Consider the following 12,923-nt stretch of genomic DNA (forward strand, 5'->3'; position numbering starts at 1 on the left):
GTGATAACTGTGGTGCCAGAAAGCAGCACCCCAAAATGGTAAGGCAACCCCACTGTCTGGAGATGGGCCCAGCGTCCCCATTACCTGCTGACTGGAGCCCTGAGTGCTGGCCACCACGCTTGCTCAAGTCCTAGGAATGTGGTATCCTCCATCATGCTTGCAACTGGTGCCTGGTTCTTCTGATCAATTTTATTTCTCAAGATAACAGGTTGTCTTTGAATAAAGATTGTCATATCCTTAGTATAGAAATTGTGCTGGTCAGATACTTGATTTCTGCCTGGGTTGACTGACATGTTTACGAAAATCTCATACCAAAGTAATTAATGTGTTAACAACAAAATCAGCTGTCCTGAGTGTTGAGAAGATGATGGAAGACCTCAGTAATTGATAACCCCCAAGCCAACAGATGTCTAAGAATCATTAAGATTTGTCCTGGGAGAACATTTGGGGAGGAGGGTATATTAGGTTATTTGAAAGGTGTTTTGCTATAAAAATGCAGCCACTTATTTCTGAAATGCAATTGTTTAAAAAGGGCTGGCAGTCTGTTGAGCAAAGCTCAAGTGAGGCTGTGATAGTGGCCCTGAGAGCTACTTCAAAATCTCTAGTCCAGCCCTGGCTGGTGTGACTGAGTGGGTTGAGTGCCCTTGGATTCCCAGGCACATGTGTCTGGGTTGCTGGCCAGGTCCCCAGTTGGCGTGCAAGAGGTAACTGATCCACGTCTCTCCCACATCGATGTTTCCCTCTCTTCCTTCCCTTCTAAAAATAAAATCTTAAAAAAAAACCAAACACTAGGCCATACTTGGAGTTCTTTCACAAAATAGTTAAGTTCCCTTTGTTTCATCATACATTTTTATAACTTCACTATAAATAGTGAATGAAGGACCTTAGCTGAGCTGGAAGTCCGACTTAAAATATTCAGGCTAAGGAAAATCCTCAGATTCTATTTGGAAATGACTTAACTGCATTTAGGGAGTTTAGTCAACCTCCATTAGGTTAGACCTGTAGTGGTTTTGAGTATGAAAGCTCTAATTTATTTAAATAAACTGTTAGATATACAAACATGTTGCAAAAATAGAATTCCTGTTTATGCCTCACCTAATTCCCCTACTGTTGACATCTTCCATCGCTGCAGTACATTTGACCCAATTAATGTTGGGTCCCGCTCACTCAGTCATTGCGTCTCCTTAATTAACCTCAGACTTTTTTTTTTTTTTTTGATGATGACAATGTGAAGGACAACTCTCAGATATTTCGTAAAATGTGCTTGAGTCGGGTTTTCTGAGGTTTCTCTCCTGGTTAGACTGGTTAGACTGGGTTTGGGGGAGGAAGGACACAGAGGTGTCATTTTCACGACATCTTTTCTTACTAAGGCTTCCTGTGGCCAACATGACTCACCACTGACAATGTGACTTGTGATCGCGTGGCCCAGATAGCGTTTACTGGGTTACTATAAAGTTCCTTTTTAGCATCTTTAGGTGAAGGGATGAAGAAATACTAATTGGTAGTTATGAGATAGTTACGGGAATGTAAAGTGTAGGGAATGTGGTAAAAAATATTCTAATAACTAAATATGGTGCCAGGTGGGTATCTGAAGTACACTTTGTAAAGTATATGATGGTCTAACCACTGTACACCTCAAACTAATACAAAATAATACCTAACATAAACTGTAATTGCAAAGTAAAATTCCTTTTTCTCTACCATATTCCACTTTTTTTGGAAGCAAGTTATTAAGCCCAACCCACATTCAAGAAGTGGGGAGTTAAGCTCCAGTTTCTTTTTTTTTTTTAAAGATTTTATTTATTTATTTTTAGAGAGAGGGGACAGCAGGGAGAAAGAGAGGGAGAGAAACATCTATGTGTGGTGGCCTCTTGTGCGCCCCCTACTGGGGACCTGGCCTGCAACCCAGGCATGTGCCCTGACTGGGAATTCAACTGGGAATCCTTTGGTTCCTAGGCTGGCACTCAATCCACTGAGTCACACCAGCCAGGGCAAGCTGTAGCTTCTTGAAGGAATAGTTACATAAACTGCATGGAATTTTTCCATACATGAGATATGCTATATCTCCCCCACTTATTTAATCCTTATGTCAATATGAACTCATGGATATTTACTTTATACCTTGGATTAAATCCTACACTACATCATTTTCTTGCTCACATTGTTTCAGCTTTGGTCCTTGGGAGCTTTCACCTGGCTCCTGTGTCCCTTTGATAGACACCCTCATCCTTTGGCTTTTATAGCACCTCCGTTTTGGCATTACAGGATGCCCCAGACCCAGAATTAGCCATTTCTCCAAGGAGCCCCGGTTCCCGTTATTGGAGAATGTTATAAGAAACCACGCTTTGGTTTCCAGTGAAAGATCGGCCACTGGGTTTGCCCATTGCTACTGGAGCGCTGCCTTCCAGGCCTGCTCAGTGGGCAGTGCCATACGTCTGTCCCAACCCGTACATGTGAACATCACCTATTTTCTGCATCTGCCCTTTTGGAAAGCATGATTTTTACATATTGTGCCAAAATATTCGTAACAAACTTTACCATTTTAAGTTTACACTTCTGTGGGGTTAAATACACTCATATTGTGCAAACGCTATAACCATCAATTGTGAGACTTTCACCCTCCCCCACCCCCTCTGCCCCGCCTTCCCGCCCAGCCACTCCCATTCTGCTTCGCCTCTGAATCGGATCGCTCTGGGGACCTCACGCAAGTGGAATCATGTTTGTCCTGACTGCCTTATTTCATTTCGTGTCAAGCTTCATTCACGTCGTAGTGTGTCAGAATTTCCTTCCTTCCTTCCTCAGCCTGAATATCTCATTATATGGATCTACCACATTTAGTTTATCCACTCAGTGGTAAATGCTTGGGTTGCTCCCCCTTTCGGTGACCGCGCATAATGCTGTTATGAACACGGACATACACATATCTAGTCTCTGCTTTCACTTTTTTGGAGATATGTATCACAAGTGGAACTGCTGTATTACATAATAATTTTATGTTTAATTTCTTTAGATGCTACCGTGCTGCTTCCCACAGAGGCTGCACCATTTTGCATTGTTACCAACAGTGCACAGGGATTCCAGTTTCTCCATGAGAAATTTCAGTTTAGAAGTCCAACCAGTATTCTTTCTTGTCACCTGTGAATTTGGTGTCTTACCCAAGAAACTGTTGCCAAATCCAACGCCATAAATCTTTTCCTCTCTTTTCTTCTAAGAGTTTTATGGTTCTCTTATGGTAGCATTTTGACCCATTGCATTTCTGTATGTGGTGTAAAGGTCCAACTTCATTTGTTGAAGACTGCCCTTTCCCAATTTCAGTGGTCTCTGCTCTCCTCAAAGATCAACTGACCATATATGTGAGGGTTCCTTTCTGGGCTCTACATTCGTTTAAGATTTTATTTACTTATTTTTAGAATGAGAAAGGGAGAAACATCAATGTGTGGTTGCCTGTTGTGCACCACCCCCTCCCCTGCAAAATGGGGGACCTGGTCTGCAACCGAGGCATGTGCCCTGGCTGGGAATCAACCCTTTGGTTCGCAGACCTGTGCTCAATCAGCCAGGGCTTGGCTCTCCATTCTATTCCTCTGGTCCGTATGTCTCTTTACGAGAGCACCACACTGTTTTGATCTGTGAAGCTTTGTACTAATGTTTTCAAATCAGGAAATGTGAGACCAAGTTTGTTCTTTTTAAAGATTGTTTTGGCTATGTGGGCGTGCCTTAAGAGACCATATGAATTTTTAGCATGGTTGCTTCTATTTCTACCATTGCTACTGTATTGGGATTTTGGTAGAGGCCACAATGAATCTGTGGATGGCTCTGGGTAGTATTGATGTTAGTGATATCAAACTTTCAATTCATGAGCATGTAGTATCTTTTCATTTATTGGCATCTTCAATTTCTTTCAGCAATGTTTTGTAGTTTTCAGTGTAAAAGTGGTTTGCTTCTGGTTAATTCATGCTGATGCTGTTGAAAATGGCGGGAAGCATGATTTTTGAGGAAGACAGGTTTAAACACTGAGCCCAGGTACCTCTGACTCAGCCCCTTGCTTCTGTGGGCTGCTGCGCGAATAACTGATCTTTAAAGCTTTACAACAGGCTGAACAGCTTATTTTCAGTTCAGAATAAAATCTCGTGTCTTATTACTGATCCTATTTTTCACTCTATGTTACAGAGCTGTCTGTTTGCAGTTTAATTTGAAACTAATTATAAAATAACTTATGCTAATTTAGGATAATTTCCAATTATCTGCAGCAGCACCTAGACACAGCTGGCACATGAAGCCAAAAATAAGGAGGATGAAGAATCACAAAAATACGTATTATTTAAAGAGGAAAAAAGACAAGAAACTAGGCTAAAATTATTAGATTTTATTTTTCCTTAGTTCTCTTAAAACTCAGCTTCACCAAGTAACAAGCCGGACTTCCGAAATAACAACTCTTCCCAGGCTGTAACCCTTCTGCCGAGGTCCCAGACGTTCCCACCCCAGAAGTCTAACCTGGTTACAGAACTGTATCTTCTGAGGTTCTATTTGGAATCCAAGAATCTAAACACATGTAACAATACAAACAGCGCACACCATTTCTTCCCTACCCTCTCTAAGAGCCCTTCCCTCTTTCGCCCTGGGAAGACTTGCTGCTGAAAGATGTCCGAGTACCGTAGTTTCCAAGAAGCTTGCCTACCAGTTCTGAGTCTTGGCTCAAAGCAAAGGATCCCTTACTCAAGAAAGAATTTAACAAATATTCTGAGTTCACTGTTCTCTGCCATGGACATTAAATTATTTTACTTTAAATCTGCTTTAGCTTTGCTTTCAATACTCCCTATTTGCAAAGTCAAATCTCATCTTTAAAACTAACAATTTGCGTTATGACTTGGAGAGGCGGGAGGGATGGGGAGGAGAGTCTGCTGGTTTTGTCGTAGGAGGCTCTGAAAAGGGCAGGTACTTACTTTTCAAGTCATTAAGGGGAAACAAAGCAAATGTCCCTCCACCTTGTCCTGATAATGAAAACACCTGCAGGCCAGGGCCAAACATTCTAGTCCTGAACCTATAATACATTCCAACATTGTTTTAAGTACATTCAGAATTTATATTACTCTTTACTTTCTTTTCCCTGAGTTTGGGTTCACAGTTTGGTAGAGATACTTTAAAGAGGTAGTAAGTGGGGTTGAAGAGCAAACAATGTTTTTATACGTAGCAGCACATGGGAAAATATGTGATGTCTGTCATTTTGATCTTAATTAACATTTATCTTTCCCCCTTGAATCTACAAATAGAGGAAGACGATCATTTTCCTTTTTATTATCTAAGAAGCCTCTCTTCTAATTCTATTTACCCAGTATTACCACTATTCACAAAAACGAACAGCCCTTCCGAAGACACGCTATGAAATGAACCCTTCAAAGTGGGGTAGTTTAGATTTAGAAGAGAGGGTTCAACTGAGTAACTTTTACTCATACAGTCATTAGGGAAAACGGGCAAAATTCCCAACACCCCCAATCACTGCCTTTTTCTCCCTGAGCCCAGTTTATTTAAAGCATTTCTATCAACTTTTAGTTGATTCTAAGGTCTGGCCTCTAGGGAATCCTGGCATCTAACACAGGCAGAGACATCCTGGTCCAGGGCGTGGCCTCCAGCCTCACGAGGGGCTGGTGGAGTACTGCTTCATCAGGTGCTCGTGACAGGGATTGCAAACTCGCTCAGGCTGGATACTTGAAGGAAGAGGCAGTTCGTTTGTTGAACAGGCATTACAGAAGTTTCCTCTGCAGTTCTTACAAACATTCTGCAAGGACAGAGGAGGTTAGGTGGGGAATAGAAGGGATAAGGATGCATGGAATATAAAAGACCAAACACTGGAAATGCTCAATGTCTAACCAAGTATTGCCTGAATGTTTGTTATGCACCAGAAAGTTATCTGACCAAGCAGTTTCTGCCTGCAACAAAGCTTACAGTCTAGTTCTTAGATTTAAGTGAAGCAGTGCTGCAGGATTAAAAAAGAACAAATGCACTTCTTTATCTTGGAACACATACTTGTATTCACTGTATCACTGTTAGGTGGGCTAATTCTAAAAGCAGTTTGCAAGTATGTAAGCACACGCCAAGGCAGGCAGTGACACAGCAAGGGATTGGGTAGCAGCCTAAGATTAAAAAATGTGCTGGGTATGAACTGAAAGTGTAATCCCTTATACACTGATGTGCTCATTGCTTTCCCATGATGCTCCACAAGCACAGCCTTTGGGACATCGGTGCAGAAGTGCAGCTTCCTGCACCCTGTTTATAGGGAAATTAGTCTCTTTATTACTCATTTTAAACCTTCAGAGGCCAAGCAGTGGGGCAGCCTGGGGGTCATTATGGCAATGTCAATGGCAAGGCTGTGGGCGGGTGGTTCACACAAAGCTCGAAGAGTCCCCAGATAGAAGGTTGTGAAGAACAATTTTTCCTATGATAATGCTACTTTCTAACAATTCATCTTCCGAGGGTGCAGGGGAGGTAAGGGGACACTTTTATCTGAAAACCTGGGAGAATTCTGCTCTGACATTGTTACTTCACATGGGTTAGAAGAGATGGGTCAGAAGTAGAACAGCAGTTTCTTCTATGTTTCTATAACCACAACTTCTGGTCCTCTAAAAGCAGTTCATCTCTATCTAGTTCTGCGAATTTAAGCGTAGGCTGTATTATAATTTTGTTTGTTAAAATCCGGCAAGATCACAAATAGTGGCAGGCAGGTTATAATCCAGAATTTGGGCAAGTTTCCTCATCTCTTCCAAGCACTTGTTTCTCACAGTCACCTGTCCATGACATTTCTTTAGACTCTACTAGGAACCGAACACCGGATGAGACGCAGGGGGTGGGGGGCACGAATGAGGCATTGGTCTGGCTGTTTCACTCTGCCTGCTCTAGGATAACAAACTGGGAAGGGGCTCGGGCAGACCCTTGAGGATCTGAGGGGGAAACCAGTGGTTTTGTTTTGGAGAGAGCTCATGTCCCTCTGAGGCTGTTTCCCCAAATAATTCAAAGAACTCCTCCCCAAACCTATCTTACCCAAGCAGGATGGACCACTGGAAGGAGTGTGGACATCGGAGCCAAAGTCAGGTTGCATCCGGGCTTTACCACGTATTGGTTAAGTAACTTTGGGAAATGCACCTGACGTCTCTGAGTCCACACTTTCTCATCTATAAAACGATGGCACAAAGGACACAAGCTTCCCAAGGACAAGGACTCGGTCTACACTGTCCATCACTCTCTCTCCTGCACATGGAATAGCACATTCCACACAGCAGGGGGCTCAAGAAATGTTTACTTATACACTTATGTTTGTGTTAAATTATTTTAGTTGTTTATATTTATTTTAATGGGGATTTGCCGACATGACTTAATATGACTGAAAAAAATAGGTACACAAATGCTCGTTTCTTTTGCTTTGCCCCATTCCCTGCGCTGTCCACAGCAAAGTCCCCATTACCGGAAGGGGACAGTGGCCTCAAGGACACCCCTGTGAAGAATTGTTCATGTCTCACCACTGTTACCTTTGCTGTGCTGCCACCTTCTCGGCACAGCTGACACACCTGTGGCTTTTCAGAGAGCAGCAGCTGATCCTAAACCACACAGCGAGCCGGTTAGTTTCTCTAAGCCTCAGAAATATTAATTTCAGAATACACGTTTTTTAGTTACAAAATTAATATAAACACACTGCAGACTGTCTGGAAACTAATAAATGCCATATAGTCCCACCACCACATTAATACAACTCTGATAATACTATCATCAGCCTTGGTGCTCCCTTAATTTTTCTAATAAAGTAACATGTGATTTTACTTGTTAAAAAAATTCAAGTATGTAAGTGTAAAGAGTGAAAAAAAAATCCCATCCCTCCTGCCTTACTCTCTATCACGAATGGAAAGGACACCCTGGCTAGTGTGGCTCAGCGGATTGAGCACCAGCCTGCAAACCAAAGGGCTGCCGGTTCGATTCCCAGTCAGGGCACATGCCTGGGTTGTAGGCCAGGTCCTCAGTTGAGGGTTCTTGAAAGGCCGCCGATCCATATTTCTCTCCCTCTCTTTTCTCCTTTCTCTAAAAGTATATAAATAAAATATTTTAAAAAGAGAATGGAAAGGCCCTGGCTGGTGTAGCTCAGTGGATTGAGCACAGGACTGTGAACCAGGGGATCGCGGTTCGATTCCCAGTCAGGGCACATGCCTGGGTTACAGGCAGGTTTCCTGCAGGCCAGTTCCCAGCAGGGGATGCACGAAAGGCAACCCTACATCAATGTTTCTCTCCCTCTCCCCTTCCCCTCTAAAGATAAATAAATAAATGAATCTTTAAAAAAAAGAATGGAAAGGAGTGGGCTTCATCTGATATAGCAATAAATTAATGACAGGGGTGACTCAGAGGCATTTATCATCTTTCTCATTGGGTTGTCATACACTATTTATTTGCAAAGTATTTTAGAATCATTTATGCCTGCTTATTCCTAAGTGATTGAAAAACACATTTTCTCTCCCTTTTATTTTTAAATATTATTTATTTTCAGAGAGAGGGAAAGGGAGGGAGAAAAACATCATTTGGTCACCTCTTGTGTGCCCCCAACCGGGTTGGGGGGAGGGGGGAGCAGGGCTGGCACCCAGGCATGTGCACTGACTGGGAACCAAACCCGTGACCTTTTGGTTCAAGATGAGTGCCCAATCCACTGAGCCACACCAGCCAGGGTTCTTTCCATTTCATACAAGGAGAACTAAGGGGAAGGGAAGATACAGTGAGCTCTCTTAGGTCCATTTTCTTAGGTGTCCAAGAGAATTTCAAATCAGAAGTGAGAACTGTTGTTCACTCAGTCCACTGCCCAAAGCTGTGCTGCTCCCAGCGAGCACTGCGGCGAACACATGTTCGGTCAGGACATTGTTGTGAGGCCAGGACACAGAGGCCCAAATGCGTCGCTCACCTCCCCTGCTCGTTGCCTTGTTTACAGCCAGGCACCGCATGGCCAACCACATAACTGAGACAAGACTTTTTCAGGAGACTCAGTTACCTACCTGTTCATCCGCAGGGTGAGACTGCAGTCTAGAATGGAAAATTAAAACCAATAAAAACAGCAACTTAGTATATTTTCACTCATATCATTTCAAAAGCACAAAAAGCAATTAATACCATGGCTCTTTTATTTTGTTGGAACCAATATAATCACTAATCTTGACCTCCAAGGAGAGGAAATTTTGGCTGTTAAACCTATTCCTAGAATCTAATCCTTGACCTACAGTATTGTTCCTGTTTAAAAATAGATTTGGAGTTAAAATGTTTCCTTTTTATGACCCAGCAAATAGCATTTATTTCTCGAAACCTGTAAAACTCTAAATGGCCAATGCCAAATCTTTCTATCTGATATTACAGAAATCTATTCATTATGTCATGTATTAGTCCCCTGCCCCTAATAATGTCAGTCAGGGAAAGAAATGAATGGGACTGCCAAAGGAATACCCATTCAGGGAGGGGTACTTCATGAGACCTCCTTGAGCTCCCTCGGATTTTCCCAACTTGATATAGAACTTAAGAGGAAAGCAAGGTCTACTTCCCATTCTAGAGAAAATGTGCCACGGATCTACAGTGGTTACAATTCTCTTCGGGTGAGTGGCAGCGTGACCACCAGTGTGACCTGGTTTTCTGCTCTTCCTCAGGCCACAACGCTAGGAGGCCTGGGCGTGTTTTAGGACTGCAGTTCTGGCCAGGAGAAGCCCTGGATGCAGCTGTTGTGTAGTGCAGAGACAAAGGACTTAGAGAAAAGACAAGTAGAAGCAACCTGGGAGTACCACAGGCCTCTGTGCGCTCCTTAAGCTTTCTCACTGTAAAGTAGGAATAGATTAAACTTTTGTAAGAATTAACTCTGTAAGGAGATAACGAACGTGAAATGCACGTTTCAAGCTGCAGAGCACTATACAGATATAAGGCAGTATTGCCTTAGGTTCCCAGGGCCTAAACCAGAGCCTGGTGTCAGACACTCCTGATTGTAATGCCTTGACCTTAGCCTGAAAGGCACCTCTAAAGTCCTGGTTAATTTTAAGGCCTGTTCACGTTCATGGCCCAGGCTGTGCTGATGTGTCAGCAGGCTGTGTTTAAGGCTGCTCCTGCCTTTGGAATCACTCTGGCCTTGGCGGTGAGGAAGAGCTGTTTAGGCTAAGGACCTACACGACCAGCCCACCACTGCTCTGTGTGATTTATCTTCTCCAGCAGCTGCTTCTGCTCCAAATGACACACAACCTCATTCTTAAGGCATCAAAGCCTGGACGAGGGCAGATGCCAAAAATATACGCTGTGTGGTTCTCAGAACCCTTCTACGGTGCCTTTCCTTGTTACTAACCTTTTGTTGCTGTAATACTAGACGTTAATTTTTAGAGCAGTTTTAGGTTCTGTACTAGAGTGGTGTATGATGTTATAATCAATAAATCTTCATGGACATGCCACTCAAAATCCATAGTTTACCTTAGGGTTCACTGTTAGTTTTGCACACTATGGGTTTAGACAAGTGCCTAATGACAAATGCCTATCACCATAGTACCATACTGACTATTATTACTGTCCTAAAAAATCTGTGGTCTGCCTGTTCATCCATCCGTCCACATCCCCTGACCCCGGGCACCCACACTCCATGGCTTTGCCTCTCCCAGGATGTCAAATAGCTGAACCTCCTTTTTTTCTTTCTAACACAGTGGAACTGTGTCATATTTGGTTATATTTCGACTTGCTAAAATAATGGTCATTTTTCTTGAAATGATCCCATGCTCTTCATCATAGTGAACAAATCACATGAAGAATTAAGAAAAAGGAATAAAGTTCAACTGTTTGAGACTCTAAGAGAACAAAAATAACGGCAATTAGAGGATTTCTTTGAAACACAGCTGCCTTTGACCTAGCACGTAGGTAGGAATAAGTCATACTCAGGAGCATTTAAGTCCCTAAGAAATGCTGGGACTTGTGCTTCCTTTTCTTCATCTCTGTGATACCAAGCAGAGATCAGAAATGATCTTTTCAGTGATACTTTGAATTTGGAGATTAACTAGGGAAGAGTCAGAGGACAGTGTGGTCACCCTTCTTGTTTCTGAAACGGACTAAATGGGTTTGGTTTAATGTGTTCCAATACTTATTTGCTTTATTACTTATTCACTTCCTCTTCAAAATGTCTTTCTAGCATATCAATATTATGAGTTGGTGTCCAGTCTGGTGTCATTGCCAATGTGTATCAAAAGCTCCCTCTTTTTCCCCGCCACCCCAAAATGACTTTGTATTTTAGTTAACACTTTATTAACAAACACCTGTGGCTTTCTTCCAGGGGCTTTTTTAGTTTAACATTTTCCTCTTGAATTTTGTGCTTCCCATCCTGCCAAAAGAAAACAGCCCAGTTTACTGATTATTCAGAATGCTACACAGTGATGCTGCTGCAGATATTTTTTCCTTAGCTTGGGTATAAAGCTAAGCAGCTTTTTTGTTTAAGGGAAGGAATTTAACTTTTAAGATTTTTCCTCTTTCTTTGCTATAAGTAGTTTTTTTAACAGATGATTCTATAGAGTTTGCGACATATTATTTTCAGAGTAGACAGTTTCTTTAATTTTTGAGATTCAGATGAAATTCAGAATGTATACTATTTACTTGCAAAGTGGACACAAGGTCTCAGTTACTTCTTAGACCTGTCAGCTGGGCTCTGGGAAACCACTGACATCAGGCAGGGCCACAGCCAGCGGGCTGCGCGACCCGCTGCGCACGCAATGCCATGACTTCTACAGCCTACACAACTCGAGGAGCTTTCTTCTCTGGAGGACCAATCTAGAGCTCCAAACTGCACTGCTTCCTGTGCTCTGAGGCCCTGCCAGTTCTTACAGACAAATTCTTTCTGTTGCACATACTCTGCTTCCTGCCTTGAATTGCTGCCTATCAGCCTCCAAAAGTAGAATGTGTTCTTCGACCACGTAAGTATCAAGGGGAGACGGTCAATGTGGTGTTTACCCTGTGGGAAACCCTATTGTGGGGCAACTCCAGATTGAGAAACCAGAGGCCTCACTGGAAAGACAGGGTGGGGCAGGCCACGATTTTAGTAAATCTCGATAATTCTTTATAAGTACATTTTATGGATGCTAAACTGAAATAATAAAGACAGCAGGCCACATAGTGGTCCTTTGCATGCTTTAAATCAGTTGTAAGGAATACTATATAATAAATTTCCATTCATCATTCTTTCCTACTCTCCAGCAAATTAGCAGCACACTCTCCACAAATTTTAAATAAGCAGCTTATAAATCTGTTCTGCTTTGTTACATATAAATGTACAAGAAATGTAATTTTTCCCTGTGTTTGTCTTTCATAGAAGAAATATTTTACACTTTTATATTTTATTATTCGAAGGGGCTGGCTCTTGTTATCTGGGTCCCAGAGATGATCTTACCCAGGATCAGCTCCCGCACCCCTTCAGGCACGGAAGGTCCCCACCCTCAGACTGCTCTGCAGAAACTTCTATTCCGCCCTCCATTAAACGACTGTCCCTCCCCCAAGCCTAGTCCCACCTTTGACTAATTTACCCAAAAGAAGTACCTTGAATATGCTAAAACTGAAATCATCAGGATTCTGAAAAAGGTGTCCAGATGTAAACACTCATTTAAGACAATTCTATTAAAGGAGAATTCAGGCTTGGAGAGGGCTTACTATACATTATTAAGAACATTAGCTAACAGAAGCCCAAGAAACATACTGTTAAGATACCAAAATAATCTTACTTAAAAAATTAAAAAGCATAATAGGGCCGCTGGAAAGCATAGTTATTAATTCCCTTGATTCCACATGAAATCAAGTTAGAGCCTCTGGGAGGGAGACTGGGAGTCCGGCTCCCAGGGGCTGACTCCAGCTCTAGCCTGGAGCACGGGTTCCGTGAGAGGGAGTTTCCTGACCATCAAGGTTGC

The 12,923-nt window shown here is 42.5% G+C and overlaps 1 protein-coding gene across 7 annotated transcripts in view; it reads right to left on the reverse strand.

Annotated features, from left to right (window-relative positions):
* Nucleotides 1-4,343: 4,343 nt before the first annotated feature.
* Nucleotides 4,344-12,923, reverse strand: part of RUFY3 (RUN and FYVE domain containing 3) — a 72,647-nt gene continuing 64,067 nt past the window's right edge. For 4 of the 7 annotated variants that reach the window (XM_037063452.1, XM_037063453.1, XM_037063454.1 and 1 more), the window contains 4 exons: nucleotides 11,289-11,353; nucleotides 9,018-9,045; nucleotides 7,518-7,586; nucleotides 4,344-5,773 (listed from right to left, as the gene is read on the reverse strand). In XM_037063452.1, coding sequence (XP_036919347.1) covers nucleotides 5,630-5,773; nucleotides 7,518-7,586; nucleotides 9,018-9,045; nucleotides 11,289-11,353 — 306 coding nt within the window. In that variant the 3' untranslated portion in view covers nucleotides 4,344-5,629. The remainder of the gene's footprint in view (nucleotides 5,774-7,517; nucleotides 7,587-9,017; nucleotides 9,046-11,288; nucleotides 11,354-12,923) is intronic. The other 3 variants (XR_005069034.1, XR_005069035.1, XM_037063455.1) reach the window with 3 other exon arrangements.

This window comes from Sturnira hondurensis, unplaced genomic scaffold (genome assembly GCF_014824575.4).
Source record: "Sturnira hondurensis isolate 20B ecotype Veracruz unplaced genomic scaffold, ASM1482457v3 Scaffold0014584, whole genome shotgun sequence".
Classification (NCBI taxonomy): Eukaryota; Metazoa; Chordata; class Mammalia; order Chiroptera; family Phyllostomidae; genus Sturnira; species Sturnira hondurensis.